General features: G+C 43.8%; 2 protein-coding genes across 3 annotated transcripts in view; both read right to left on the bottom strand.

Annotated features, from left to right (window-relative positions):
* Window positions 1-15289, bottom strand: part of Ca-alpha1T (Ca[2+]-channel protein alpha[[1]] subunit T) — a 658731-nt gene that overhangs the window by 451255 nt on the left and 192187 nt on the right. The gene's annotated exons all lie outside the window — the stretch shown is intronic.
* On the bottom strand, window positions 1004-5788 carry LOC138853163 (uncharacterized). The gene is made up of 2 exons (XM_070088227.1): window positions 4350-5788; window positions 1004-1595 (listed from the first exon to the last, which is right to left on the bottom strand). Exons 1-2 carry the CDS (start codon window positions 5781-5783, stop codon window positions 1584-1586), a joined length of 1446 nt encoding a protein of 481 aa, XP_069944328.1. The 5' UTR covers window positions 5784-5788; the 3' UTR covers window positions 1004-1583.

Here is a 15289-nt window from a genome sequence, read left to right as displayed (position 1 = left end):
TTGGATGGCAGAAGGGAGGAGGGATGATCAGTAGGTTACAGAAAACAGCGGGGCAGGGGATAGTACGGGGGTAGGGGGTAGCAAGAGATTGAAGTAGAAAGGGCTGAAGGTATCAGAATTTGTGAAGTAAGTCAGTTGTTCTCAAAAAGTCAATGAGAGAGTCTGGATGAAAGGTGGGTCCATCAGCGAGAAGGGAAGGTAAAGAGAGAGCAGCAGAGCGAAGATGACGACGGAGGTAAATTCTGCGTGCTCGTTGATGAAGTGGGCAGTCCAACAGAATGTGGCTGACTGATAATGGAACTTGGCAATTCTCACAGAGAGGAGCAGGGCACCTCTCCATGAGATATCCATGAGTAAGACGAGTATGGCCAATGCGAAGACGGGAGAGAGTAGTCGCCCAACCTCGACACTGGTGATAAGAAGACGGCCAGTAACCTATACTCGGTTTAATAGATTGAAGTTTGTTGCCGAGCATAGCAGACCAATGTTGTTGCCAACGGGTGTGAAGTTGGGAAGATATTGCAGCAAAATAGTCCGTAAATGGAATACCTCTACATGAAACTGGTAGGTCATGTACTGCTGACCGCGCAGCAGTGTCTGCCTGTTCATTGCCCTGTACGTCAACATGACCAGGGCCCCAACAAAAAACAATATCTTTATGCTTGGTAAAGATGCGGCGTAGCCAAAGTTGGATACGGAGGACTAAGGGGTGAGGTGTATCAAATTTCTGTATAGCCTGTAAAGCACTAAGGGAGTCTGAGACAACCACAAATGATGACACAGGCATAGATGCAATACAGATAAGTGCTGTAAGGATGGCATACAATTCAGCAGTAAAAGTACTAGCCGAAGATAGTAAATGCCCTTGTACGACGCTGTCCGGAAACATTGCTGCGAATCCTACGCCGTCAGAACACTTAGAGCCATCTGTATACACAGCAATGGCATGAGAATGAGAGTGAAAGTGGTCAAGAAAATGAGAGCGGGAAGCGACCATAGACAGTTGGGCTTTCGAACAAGGGAGAGAGAAAGAACAGACTCGAACAGCTGGAACTTCCCAGGGAGGTAGGGAAAAGTGAGATGCTACATGTACATAGAAAGGTGGTAATTGAAGAGAAGACAAGAGCGAATGAAGGCGAAGAGAGAAGGGACAGAGTAAACAGGGGCGGCGAACAAATAAAGAATGTCTACTAATATCAGTGACCATTCTATAAATGGAAGGATTGCGGGGATCATGAGAGCGTACATAGTAGCGAAGGCAATGGGCATCACGGCGATCGGATAAGGATGGAACGTTCGCTTCTGCATAGAGGCTCTCGACAGGGGAAGAGCGAAAAGCACAAAGGCATAAATGTAATCCTTGGTGATGAATGGGGTTAAGGCTAGAGAGAGTAGCAGGAGAGGCCACTGAATAGATCTGGTCACCATAATCAAGTTTCGATAAGATAAGGGTGGAATGTAGGCGAAGGAGGGTTCGACGATCAGCTCCCCATGAAAGGTGAGCAAGGGTTTTAAGGAGGTTCAGCCGGCTGTGGCAAGTTGCCTTCAGAGAGGTAATGTGAGGTTTCCAGGATAACCTACGATCAAAGAGGAGACCCAGAAACTTGACTGTATCACGTTCAGGGATACGGGAGCCATAGAGGTACACAGGATGATCGGAGATGACAGAGCGTCTAGTGAAAGTAATTTGGTGTGTTTTAGTGCTGGAAAATTTAAACCCACGTGTGGTGGCCCAATTGGAAACATGGTCGACTGCATGCTGGAGAGAAACTGTAATAAGGTGACAGTCAGCGCCTGCACAGGCAATAGCGAAGTCATCAACATAGAGTGATGACCAAATATTTGATGGAAGACTAGAGGCCAAATCATTAATAGCAAGGAGAAAAAGTGTTGTGCTCAGAACACATCCCTGGGGGACACCTTCAGCTTGGATAAAGTCTGGGGAGAGCACATTATTAACCCGAACACGGAAATGCCTGTCAGTTAAAAAGTTCTTAAGGAAGGATGGTAGATTGCCTCAAAGGCCTAAGGAGTGGGCTTGGGCTAAAATATTATACCTCCAAGTTGTGTCATATGCCTTCTCAAGGTCAAAAAATATGGCAATAACTGAGTGGTTATTCGCAAAGGCATTACGAACATACGTATCCAAGCGTAGTAAGGGGTCTATGGTAGAACGTCCCTTATGAAAGCCATATTGACGAGTGGAGAGACTGTTGTGTGTCTCTAAATACCACACTAAACGTCTATTTACTAGGCGTTCCATCACTTTGCAAACTGCACTGGTAAGAGCAATGGGACGACAGTGGGAGGTTTCATGTCCCCTAGTGCCTGGTTTGCGGAAAGGGAGAACAATGGCGGATTTCCACAGCTGTGGAAGAACTCCTTGTGACCAAATAAGATTGTAAAGGCGTAATAGGACTGCAAGGGCTGACTGATGTAAATGTTGTAGCATACGAATATGAATGTCGTTGGGCCCAGCTGCCGATGATCGGCAAGCTGAGAGTGTTGCCTCCAGTTCTTGAAGTGTAAAAGGCACATTATACTGTTCTTCTCTGAGAGAAGAAAAGTCCAAGGGTGCTAACTCTCTGGCAGACTTTGAGGAAAGAAATGAGGGGCATAGATGGAGTCCCTGAGAAATATGGACCAGATGATTGCCAATTTCATTGGCAACATCTAGTGGGTTTGCTATATCAACACCGGCAACCCGCAGAACAGGAGCCGGGTCAGGAGAATATTTACCACTCAGTTTTCGTACTTTTTTCCAGACTGCACTCATAGAGGAAGCAGAGGTGATGGTGGAGACAATCTCGCCAGCAAGTGCGTTTAGCGTCACGGATGACACGGCGAGCGATCGCATGCTTCTGCTTAAATTCAAGAAGTCTCTCTGTGGTTCTATTGTACCGGTACCTGCCCCATGCAGCGCGTTTCAAACGTACTGCACGAGCACAAGCAGGAGACCACCAAGGCACGCATTTCTGAGAATGCCTGCCCGAAGTTTGGGGTACAGAATGAGAAGCTGCGGTTAAAACGGAGGACGAGAAGAGGTGTAAAAGCTCATCGATGGAGGACGAAGAAGGAACCTCTCTAAAAACAGTTAGGTGTGAGTAAAGGTTCCAATTTGCCTGATCAAATTGCCAGCGTGGGATGCGAAGAGGTGGTGAATATGAAGGGGAAGTAAGAATGATTGGGAAATGATCGCTGTCATGTAAGTCCGGGAGAACAGACCAAGTGAAGTCTAATGCGGCGGAGGAAGAGCAGACCGAGAGATAAATGCAAGAGAGAGTGTGAGTCCGAGGATCAAAATGGGTGTGAGTATCTGTATTTAAAACATGGAGGGGGTGGGTGGCAAGAAAAGCCTCTAACTGAATGCCACGGGAATCACAGTGAGACCCCCCCCAGAGGAAATGGTGGGCATTAAAATCACCAAGTAACAGAATCGGTGGTGGTAATGACGAAACAAGAAAGGCAATATCCAGAATAGATAATGCCCGAGAAGGAGAGAGATATAAAGAATAGAGCATATACCACCTATGCAAGTGGATACGGGCTGCTGTGTAATGCAGCGAAGTACGAACAAATAGCTGATGGTATGGAATATCAGTGCGTAGAAGAAGGGCACTTTCATTAAAGGTCCCATCAGGAAAAGGATCTGAAGAATACAATAAATTATAGCCTGAGATGGGAGAGATAACAGCAGAGTGTAATTTTGGTTCCTGTAAGCAAACACCAACAGGGGAAAACTGGGAGAGTAACATCTGAAGCTCACCCCGATTACCCCTGAGGCCGCGTATATTCCACTGTAAATAGGCCATGATTGGCAATGATAAAGATACCTGAAATCCGCAGGTAAGGGTTCCTACGGACTAGAGGGGTTAGAAAAGTCCACATGCGGAGGCAGTGGAAAACGTTCAAGCAGCGAAGGAACGGTGCGCTGTGAAGAAAGGAGTTGCGCAGATGAAGTAGAGGAGAGAGAAGGAGCGGAGGGTGGATCAGTGTCCATTGATGGTTTGGTCTCTGCAATATATTCAGAGATTGCTTCACGTGTTTCAGAATTCAGAGACGTCGTATGGGAGACAATATTGGAAATGGTAGGGGGAGGATGAGTAAAGATTGGAACTGTAATGGACTGTACCCAGGTAGGGGGGGGACGGAAGGGTGGAGGGAACTGGAGAAGCGTGGAAGGGGACAGAAGAGGCAGAAACCTGGGAGGTGGCCAAAGAGGAAGAAACTTGGGAGGGAACAGGGGAGGAAGGTACAGTACGAGGAGGAGGGTGAACCTCTACACTTGTAACAGAGCCAGTGAGAGGGGGAGAACCAGGTACAGAGACAGGGAAGGGAAAATGAGGAGGTGGAAGATGGGTAGGAGGTGTTAACGGACCTTTTTTTGACTTTTGAGAAGTAGAGGGACGATTGGGAGGAGGTGTCATACGAGATCTCGTCGCTACTGAGGCTTGTGAGAGAGAACACGAAGAAGCAAGATCAGACTGAGACGTTGAAGTAGGGACGTCTGAGCCGAGGACAGCAAAAGAATTAGCTACAGGAGTGACTATGGGAGAGGTAACCACAGAGGTGGGTGCAGAAGATGGGATACCAGAAGTGGGGGGACGTTTTGAAACACAGGAATAAGAAACACGAGGTAGTCTCCCTTGGAGGCGGAGATGAGAAACTGCCATGGCATAAGGGAGACCTTCTGCCTCTTTGAGGTAACGGATTTCCCGCTCGTTTAAGTAGACTTGACAATGGCGAGAGTACGAAGGGTGAGCCTCATGACAATTAAGGCAAGAGGGAGGTCGATTGCAAGATGTATTAGAATGGTCATCGGCACCACAGACTGGGCATTCGGCGATAGATCTGCAATATTTCGCTGGATGGCCAAATCGCCAGCAATTTCTACACTGTTGCAGTGTAGGGATCACCTTTCGAACTTGTAACCGATGTCCTGCTACATAAACTGAGGATGGGAGTTCACGGCTGTCAAAAGTTAAACGAGCCACATTGCTAGGGTATCGTCTCCGCCCGCGGGCAGGAAGAATGAAAGTGTCTACCTTGAGGATTGGGAGATCTTGGAGTTCCAGCTGTTCAAGAATGTCAGTGCTACATGTCTGGAAATTTTGTTGAACTATGGTATGGGGCAGAATGATGGTACCACTACAAGAATTGAGGGAATGATGCTTTTCAATAGTTACAGGAACAGTATCGATATGGGAAAGATGAGAAAGCTCATGAGCCTGGGTAGCATTCTGTACAGTGATGATGCGCGTACCACTCTTAAGAGCATGAAAAGAAATATCTTTACCAACATGGCGTAGGAGTGCCTTGCCAATACTGTGGTCAGAAAGATAGGCAGTAGAGGAAGTCGGTTGTAAAGTGAAGAATTTAGTCCATTGTGCAGTCTGAAACTGAGCGTGGAAAGGTAGTGAAGGACGTGTCGATCTTTTCTGAGAAGAACGAGAAGGTGGAGAAGTATCATCAGCAGGTAATTGTCGTTGTCGTTTAGGCGTGGGACCAGAGTTGGTCCGACGTGGAACGGGCCGGCGATTCGAAAATTGCCACACCGTAGAGGGAGAGGCCGGAAGCATAGTCAGAGGAGAGCGAAGGTCAGATAAATCGTAGGAGTCAGTCGAGGCCTCAGTACCTGAAACGGGTGAAGAAACAGCACCGGCAAGAGGTACAGAGGCATGAGGAGTGTCCGAAGAGTGGTCCAAAGACGGGGTGGGGTCAGAACGGGGTGCGGTATCAAGAAGGGGCCCGGGGGTAGCAGGTTCATGGACTAGGGCTGCCATGGTTAGGTTACTTCTTTTTGTTTTCAAGAAAAAAAAGAAAGAAGAAAATAAAATAAAAATAAAAAAAGAATAAAAAAAGGGGGGACCGGGGAGGGATAGTTCGTTCCTAGGAGAAATGAAAGGGCCAGAAATCTCCCTCCGTGCCCAAGAGGACCTCAGCACCGCAAGTAGCGCAGATGCAGCATGGAACCCGTGCCATACCCTACCCATCATGCCAGTAAACCGGCAATCCGGGATAGCAACCTCACATCTGCCGAGCTACCTCGGTGGACAAAAGAGAGGGCAGCCGGAAATCCGCCACAAAGCATACCTCCTTCGGCCACCACCCCCGGAATCCGAAAGGTGGCTTCCAGAGATACACCCGTCGCCCGAGAGACACCCAAAGCCACCCTCCGGGATACTGGAGAGGGATCAGGACATCCCCAGGCAATCCAGATTCCACGGCAAACTACGCCACTGCCAAGAACCCCAACGGAATGGGATGGACCCCGGTATCCTTTCTCCTACCTAGGAACTAGCGTGCCTGTGGGGAAAAAAAAAAAAAAAAAAAAAAAAAAAAAAAGGAAAAAAAAAAAAAAGGGGTCAAAAAGGAAAGGAAAAAGGGGAGGATGGGGAGGAGGAGGAGGAGGAAAGGAAAAAGGGGAGGATGGGGAGGATGGGATAGGGAACGGGGGATTGGGGGGTAATTAGGTTCGGTCTGAGGAAGTAGACCGACAGGTCTAATTCCTCAGACCAAGAGCCTCTTCACCACGCCAAGGAGCCCCCCTTGAAGAGGAACATCCAGTGTAGAATGACTAAAAAAAATACATAGCATTTAAAATCTTCTGTATGAAGAACGATTGAAGACTTGTAAGATTAAGAATGAGGGGAGACATGACTTAAGTGTGTAAGTGGAAGACGGGTATTAACCCTTTGAGGGTCGACAGGCCCTCTCCGAAACTCGTTCTCAGGGTCGGCCAAATTTAAAAAAAAAAAATTGTTTTCTCTTATGAAAAGATAGAGAATCTTTTCCCGATCATAAAGACACCAAAAGTTTGAAATTTGATAGAAAACTTACAGAATTATGCTCTCGCAAAGTTAGCGGTCTCGGCGATGTTTACGCATCGGTGATTTTGCCCACTTTGAGCCCCATTTTCGGCCAATTTCACTGTACTAGTCGACAAAAAACATGAATATTTCGCTAGAACTCCATTTTTTCTATCAAATGGTTGCAAGAAACCACCCATTTATGAAATTCAACTATCCAGTACAGTGGTCAGAATTTAGCAATTTTGCCAATTTCACACAAATTTCAAAAGATGCCAATTTCCGAATAGGGTCCAGAATAAACAAGAAAGACATTCCTGGCACTAAAATGACATTTCCTCTAGTCATTAGTCACGTCTCAAGGTCCCTCTTATATTCTTTTGCTTTCTATTTTGAATTTTTATTCTCACAAAAAATATAAGATTTACTGTTATGCAGACTAATGCATTAGTGTAAAAAATGGTATAAATATTATTGGTGCACTTGTGAAAGAATATTAGACTCACCAGTTGACGTGTATTGCACGCTTGGCACGATTTGTTTACTTTTGAAGTTTGGTAAAAATCGAACATTTCTGCTACTTTGAGCTCAATTTCAAGGCACCTTTCATTGTAAAACCAGCCAAAATCATCTCAATTTCTATAATATGTCTTTCATTCTATAAAATGAGACCAAGAAAACTAGAATACAACAATAAATACCATACGAAAATACACTGCAAAGTCGCTGATTTATTCCAAAAAAATGGTCAAAGTTTTTTTTTTCTCATTATGCACTGTGTGCTGCAGGATTTTTTTTAGACTGTGCACACTGACCACATAGACCCATTCTTTCATATGAAGGCCTACCAGCTTTCTCCCACTAGATTTGAGGCCGCTAGAATTTATGCGTACTAGTACATCAAAAACCCCTACGCGTAAGACGTACTAGTACGACGAAAACCCTCAAAGGGTTAACAAAGGGGATATAAATAAGGTTTAGAGGATATCCCTCCAAGAGAGAGCCCGCAATAACGGGTTCAAATTAGGCAAGTTTAGATTTCGAAAGGATATAGGAAAGTAGTGGTTTGGTAAGAGGGTAGTTGATGAGTGGAATGGTCTGCCTAGTAGGGCTATTGAAGCTAAAACCTTGGGTAGTTTCAAATTTAGGTTGGATAAATACATGAGTGAGAGGGGTTGTGTTTGAATGAGACTTGCACCTGAGCTAACTGCTTGGGTAGCATTTGTTCTGTTAGGGGGTTGGATTTGCGAAGGACCTGCCTAGTTTGGGCCAGCAGGTCTGTTACAGTGCTTCTCCTTTCATATGTTCTTAAAGGCAAAACAATTGCTCAACAAACAAAGAGTGATAGTAGAGGGCAACGAGTGACTAGCTCCCTTAAGGTTTATTATACAAATAGTAGAAGTCTAAGAAATAAGATAGATGAGCTAAGATTACTTGCAAGTGCAGGTAATATAGATATTATTGCTATAAGAGAGACCTGGTTCAACTTGAAAGATAGAAAGATCCCTTCTGAATGCAACATACAGGGTTATAAACTATTCCACACTAATAGGGTCAAGAAGAAGGGTGGTGGAGCGGCAGTTTATGTCAGAGATTATTTAAAATGTTGTGTTAGACAAGATATTAGATTAGAAACATCGGACACAGAATCTGTTTGGCTACAGTTTCTCGAAGGTCATGAAAAAGTATTATTGGGAGTGATTTATAGGCCCCCAAACCTTGATAGGGAGTGTGGTAGGCTGCTATGGGATGAAATTCATAAGGCGTCTATATATAAAAATGTTGTGTTAATGGGAGATTTTAACTTTAGGCAAACTGATTGGAACAATGTGACAGGAAATCTTGAGTCTAGTGACTTTCTTGATATGGTTCAGGACTGCTTTTTAAAACAGTTTGTGACAGAACCAGCTAGAGGAAACAACCTGCTTGACTTGGTTCTTGCCAACAAAGAATCACTAGTTAATAATCTTGAGGTTAATGATGAGCTAGAGGAAAGCGATCACAAATCACTTAGTTTCAGTATATCATGGAATTACCCAGATAACTGCAATCAAGTCGCTGTCCCAGATTTCTTTGTGGCAGACTTCATGGACTGAAAAATTACCTGGGTGGGCTAAATTGGGATAACCTTACTATGGGTCAGGTAGGATGGGCTGGTTGCCAATATGACATATTTCAGAGCATAGTGCTAGCTACCCAGACGACTTTTGTTCCGAGTAGGGAAATTTGATCTAACAAAAATGATGCCAAATGAATAAACAATAGATTAAAACAACTCATTGATCAAAAGAGAGGCATATATAGGCATATCAAAAGAGGGAATGACACAGTTAAGAAATCAATATATTCAATTAACCCCTAAACGGTCCAAACATATATATACATTCTTACGCGTAGTGCCCAAACGTATATACCTGGAGTTTACCTGGAGAGAGTTCCGGGGGTTAACGCCCACGCGGCCCGGTCTGTGACCAGGTCTCCTGGTGGATCAGAGCCTGATCAACCAAGCTGTTACTGCTGGCTGCACGCAAACCAACGTATGAGCCACAGCCCGGCTGGTCAGGAACCGACTTTAGGTGCTTGTCCAGTGCCAGCTTGAAGACTGCCAGGGGTCTGTTGGTAATCCCCCTTATGTATGCTGGGAGGCAGTTCAACAGTCTCGGGCCCCTGACACTTATTGTATGGTCTCTTAACGTGCTAGTGACACCCCTGCTTTTCATTGGGGGGATGTTGCATCGTCTGCCAAGTCTTTTGCTTTCGTAGTGAGTGATTTTCGTGTGCAAGTTCGGTACTAGTCCCTCTAGGATTTTCCAGGTGTATATAATCATGTATCTCTCCCGCCTGCATTCCAGGGAATACAGGTTTAGGAACCTCAAGCGCTCCCAGTACTTGAGGTGTTTTATCTCCGTTATGTGCGCCGTGAAGGTTCTCTGTACATTTTCTAGGTCAGCAATTTCACGTGCCTTGAAAGGTGCTGTTAGTGTGCAGCAATATTCCAGCCTAGATAGAACAAGTGACCTGAAGAGTGTCATCATGGGCTTGGCCTCCCTAGTTTTGAAGGTTCTCATTATCCATCCTGTCATTTTTCTAGCAGATGCAATTGATACAATGTTATGGTCCTTGAAGGTGAGATCCTCCGACATGATCACTCCCAGGTCTTTGACGCTGGTGTTTAGCTCTATTTTGTGGCCAGAATTTGTTTTGTACTCTGATGAAGATTTAATTTCCTCGTGTTTACCATATCTGAGTAATTGAAATTTCTCATCGTTGAACTTCATATTGTTTTTTGCAGCCCACTGAAAGATTTGGTTGATGTCTGCCTGGAGCCTTGCAGTGTCTGCATTGGAAGACACTGTCATGCAGATTCAGGTGTCATCTGCAAAGGAAGACATGGTGCTGTGGCTGACATCCTTGTCTATGTCAGATATAAGGATGAGGAACAAGATGGGAGTGAGTACTGTGCCTTGTGAAACAGAGCTTTTCACCGTAGCTGCCTCGGACTTTACTCTGTTGACTACTACTCTCTGTGTTCTGTTAGTGAGGAAATTATAGATACATCGACTGACTTTTCCTGTTATTCCTTTAGCACGCATTTTGTGCGCTATTACGCCATGGTCACACTTGTCGAAGGCTTTTGCAAAGTCTGTATATATTACATCTGCATTCTTTTTGTCTTCTAGTGCATCTAGGACCTTGTCGTAATGATCCAATAGTTGAGACAGACAGGAGCGACCTGTTCTAAACCCATGTTGCCCTGGGTTGTGTAACTGATGGGTTTCTAGATGGGTGGTGATCTTGCTTCTTAGGACCCTTTCCAAGATTTTTATGATATGGGATGTTAGTGCTATCGATCTGTAGTTCTTTGCTGTTGCTTTACTGCCCCCTTTGTGGAGCGAGGCTATGTCTGTTGTTTTTAGTAACTGTGGGACAACCCCCGTGTCCATGCTCCCTCTCCATAGAATGGTAAAAGCTCGTGATAGGGGCTTTTTGCAGGATTGGCCTGAGATGCCTGGTCAGCATAGAATTGGTCTTAACATTCGGTGTGCGCAGTATTAAAAAAATCTAGGACCACTTAGTACCTTGTGGGAGCGCCAGTTAAACTGAGCGCCAGCTAGAGCAAATAGTGCGGCAAACACCAAGGATTCACTGATGTAATGTCATATTAACACTCCTCTTTTAACCCTTTGACTGTCGCAACCCCCAATCCTGAGGTGTCTCCTGGTGTCGCAAAATTTAAAAAAAAAAAAAAAAAAAATTCTTATGAAATGGTAGAGAATCTTTTCCCGATTGTAATGACACCAAAAACAACGAAATTTGATGGAAAACTGACGGAATTATGCTCTCGCGAAGTTAGCGACCTCGGCGCTGTTTACAAATCGGCGATTTTGCCCACTTTGAGCCCTATTCTTGGCTAATTCCATTGTTCCGGTCGCCCAAACTCATAGCTATTTCTTTAGAACTCCATTTTTTCTATCGATTGAGTACAAGAAACTGCCCATTTACCGATTTCAACTACCTAATAATGTGGTCAGAAATTTGCAATTTGGCCAATTTCACGAAAACTAAAAAATATGACAATTTCAAAATAAGGTCCAGAATGAACAATGCAGACATTCCTGGCTCTAAAATAACATTTTCTTTGCTCATCAGTCATGTCTCCAGGCCTCTCTGATATTACTCTTGCTTTCTATTTTGAATTTTTATTCAAACAAAAAATAGAAGACTTACTATTATGCAGACTACTGCAATACTGTAATAATTGTATAAATAACATCAACCCATTCATGACTGCATATTAGAATGGATAGTTGGACATTTATTGGACAATGGTATTATTTGTTTACTTTTGAACATTGGCAAAAATCAAACATTTCCCCTACGTTGAGCTCCATTTCTAGGTTCGTTTTATAGTAAAATCAATCAAAATCCCCTCTATTTCTATAATATGTTTTCCATTCTATCAAATGAGACCAAGAAAACGAGAATACAACCATAAATACTATACGAAAATAGACCACAAAGTCGGCATTTTAATTAAAAAAAAAGGTCGGAGTTTTTTTTTCTCATTATGCACTGCGTGCTCCAGGATTTTTTTTATATGGTGCACACTGACCACACAGACCCATTCTCTCACATGTGGGCCTACCAGCTTTCTCCTGCTTGATTTGAAGCCGCTAGAATTTATGAGTATATATACGTCAAACACGGTACCTCGTAAGACGTATATATACGGCCGCGACAGTCAAAGGGTTAAGAGGAAAGTGATGTTAACCCCAAGTTTAGGGTCTGTTGATCTCTGTCTATCTCTATCTCTGTTTGTCTGTGTCTCTATCTCTGTATCTGTCTCTGTCTCTTTGTCTATCTGTCTCTGTCTCTTTCAATCTGTCTTTGTCTATCTCTGTCTCACAGGTACACATAAATACAAGTATATGTAGTATAAATTACCTAGGATAACCCAAAAATCCAAACAAAGTGCTATACTCTGCTTGAAGATGTGAGTAAAGGTGATGACTACACAGTCTTGTGGCTCTCTCTGAAACAGAGAGCTAGAGGGATAGACAGGGAGCTTGACTGACAGACAGACAAATAGACAGACAGAAATGTTTGTGTACCAGCAAAAACAAAGCTAGGGGGATGGTCATCTAATCTTTTCTTATCAGCTGCACCCTCCCCCACCCTCGTATATGCTCATCAAAGGTCAGCTCTTATTAGATGTTATCTCCCCTTATCATGTCACTGTAAGGGGTAGACTTCGTTTTTCATGCTGCAAGGGAACTTATTATTACCTATTATTATTATTATTATTACCCATTATTATTATATCATCATCCTCCTCCTCCTTCTCCTCCTCCTTTTCCTCATCCTCCTCCTTAACCTCCTCCTTCTTAACCACCACCACCTCCTCCTCCTCCTCCACCTCCTCCTTCTCCTCCTCCTTCTCCTCCTCCTTCTCCTCCTCCTCCTCCTCCTTCTCCCCCTCCTTCTCCTTCTCCTCCTCCTCCTTCTCCTCCTCCTCCTCCTCCTTCCCCTCCTCCTCCTTCTCCTCCTCCTCCTCTTCCTCCTACTTCTCCTCCTCCTCCTTCTCCTCCTCCTCCTCTTCCTCCTACTTCTCCTCCTCCTCCTTCCCCTCCTCCTCCTTCTCCTCCTCCTACTTCTCCTCCTCCTCCTTCTCCTCCTCCTCCTCCTTCTCCTCCTCCTCCTTCTCCTCCTCCTCCTCCTTCTCCTCCTCCTCCTTCTCCTCCTCTTCTTCTTCCTCCTCCTCCTCCTTCTTCTTCTCCTCCTCCTCCTTCTCCTTCTTCTTCTCCTCCTTTTCCTCCTACTTCTCCTCCTCCTCCTTCTCCTCCTCTTCCTCCTACTTCTTCTCCTCCTCCTCCTCCTTCTCCTCCTCCTCCTTCTCCTCCTCCTCCTCCTCCTCCTCCTTCTCCTCCTCCTTCTTCTTCTCCTCCTCCTCCTCCTCCTCCTCCTTCTCCTTCTTCTTCTCCTCCTTCTCCTCCTCCTTCTCCTCCTCCTCCTTCTCCTCCTCCTCCTTTTCCTCCTTCTCCTCCTCCTCCTCCTTCTCCTCCTACTCATTATTATTATATACTTCCACATATCCAAAACATTGCTAGGACCTATAAATACTTTGTATATATTCCAAGACAATAGTAAATGACCAAGGCAGGTGTAAATGTCCACCTGTCAATGTCTTCATGACAATTTGAGTACAATTTCAGTACCTAATACTAGTGTCAGAACAAAGATTGGTTATGAAATGACAAGAACTACTATAAATTTTAATTATCAGAACTTAAAAATTATATAAAATAACTTGAAAAATAGAAAAAAAGGTATATCGGCAACACTTCTGCAAGCAGCAGGACTCCATGTTGCCATCACATCAGCATCCAGTGCCAACTTCTCTGCCTCATATCTCTAAGTACTGACCCTAATTTTTTTTAAATCTAAAACACTTATAAAAATGGGCTCTTTTTTTCTATGAATTTTTTTTTTTTTCAAAATATTTGGGGCGCTGCGCAAGTAAACATATATATACGTTTGGACCGTTTAAGGGTTAAAGAGAGAAATAAAAAAAGGAACAAGAAAAGCAAAAGGAGACTATGAGGCTAAAGTCACAAGGGATTCAAAGACTAACCCGAAAGGGTTCTTTCAGGTATACAGAAGTAAGATTAGGGACAAGATAGGCCCACTTAAGAGTAACTCAGGTCAGATCACTGATAGTGATAAGGAAATGTGTGAACTTTTCAATACCTTCTTCCTCTCAGTTTTTACTCAGGAAGATACTAGCGAAATTTCAGAAATAATAAATTATGTAAAACAAGACAATAATAAACTATGCACGATTAGGGTAACTAGTGACATGGTCCTCAGACAAACAGAGAAATTAAAACCTAACAAATTCCCAGGCCCTGATTAACTGTTTGCAAGGGTTTTAAAGGAATGTAAAGAGGACCTTAGCATACCTTTGGCTAATCTTTTCAATATATCACTACAAACTGGCATAGTGCCAGAAAAGTGGAAAATGGCAAATGTAATACTTACTGTATTTACAAGGCAGGTGACAGGTCCTTAGCTTCAAACTATAGACCAATAAGCCTTACCTCCATAGTGGTAAATTTATGGAATCAATAATTGCCGAAGCAATTCATAGCCATCTTGAAAGGCATAAAGTGATTAATGAATCTCAGCATGGTTTTACAAAGGGGCGTTCCTGTCTTATAAATTTACTAACTTTCTTCAGTAAGGTTTTTGAGGAGGTAGATCATGGTATTGAATGTGATATTGTGTATATGGACTTCAGTAAGGCTTTCGATAGAGTTCCACATCAGAGGCTGTTGAGAAAACTTAAGGCACACAGAATAGGAGGGGAAATTTTTTCCTGGGTAGAGGCATGGTTGACAAACAGGCAGCAGAGAGTTTGCATAAATGGGGAGAAATCAGAATGAGGGCACATCACAAGTGGTGTTCCACAGGGGTCAGTGTTGGGCCCCTTGTTGCTCACAATTTACATTAACAACATCGATGAAGGAATAAATAGTGACATAAGCAAATTTGCTGATGACACCAAAATAGGCCGTCCAATTCATTCTAATGAGGACATTAGTGCACTCCAAGATGATTTGAATGGACTGATGCAGTGGTCAGAGAAGTGGCAGATGCAGTTTAATACAGACAAATGCAAAGTTCTAAATGTTGGACAGGAAAGTAACCATGCCACATATAAACTAAATAATGTAGATCTTAATATTACAGATTGCGAGAAGGATTTAGGAGTTCTGGTTAGCAGTAATCTGAAACCAAGACAACAGTCCATAAGTGTTCGCAATAAAGCTAACAGAATCCTTGGCTTCATAGCAAGAAGTATATATAATAGAAGCCCTCAGGTTGTTCTTCAACTCTATGTATCTTTGGTTAGGCCTCATTTAGATTATGCTGCACAGTTTTGGTCACTGTATTACAGAATGGATATAAATGCACTGGAA

This window comes from Cherax quadricarinatus, chromosome 24 (genome assembly GCF_038502225.1).
Source record: "Cherax quadricarinatus isolate ZL_2023a chromosome 24, ASM3850222v1, whole genome shotgun sequence".
Taxonomy (NCBI): domain Eukaryota; kingdom Metazoa; phylum Arthropoda; class Malacostraca; order Decapoda; family Parastacidae; genus Cherax; species Cherax quadricarinatus.
The sequence above is the reverse complement of the archived record's forward strand: the minus strand, read 5'-3'. Positions and strand labels throughout refer to the sequence as shown.

What these genes read in the sequence shown, in the direction of transcription:
- LOC138853163 (XM_070088227.1), bottom strand. Translation starts at nt 5,783, where the DNA reads ATGGCAGCCCTAGTCCATGAACCTGCTACCCCCGGGCCCCTTCTTGAT.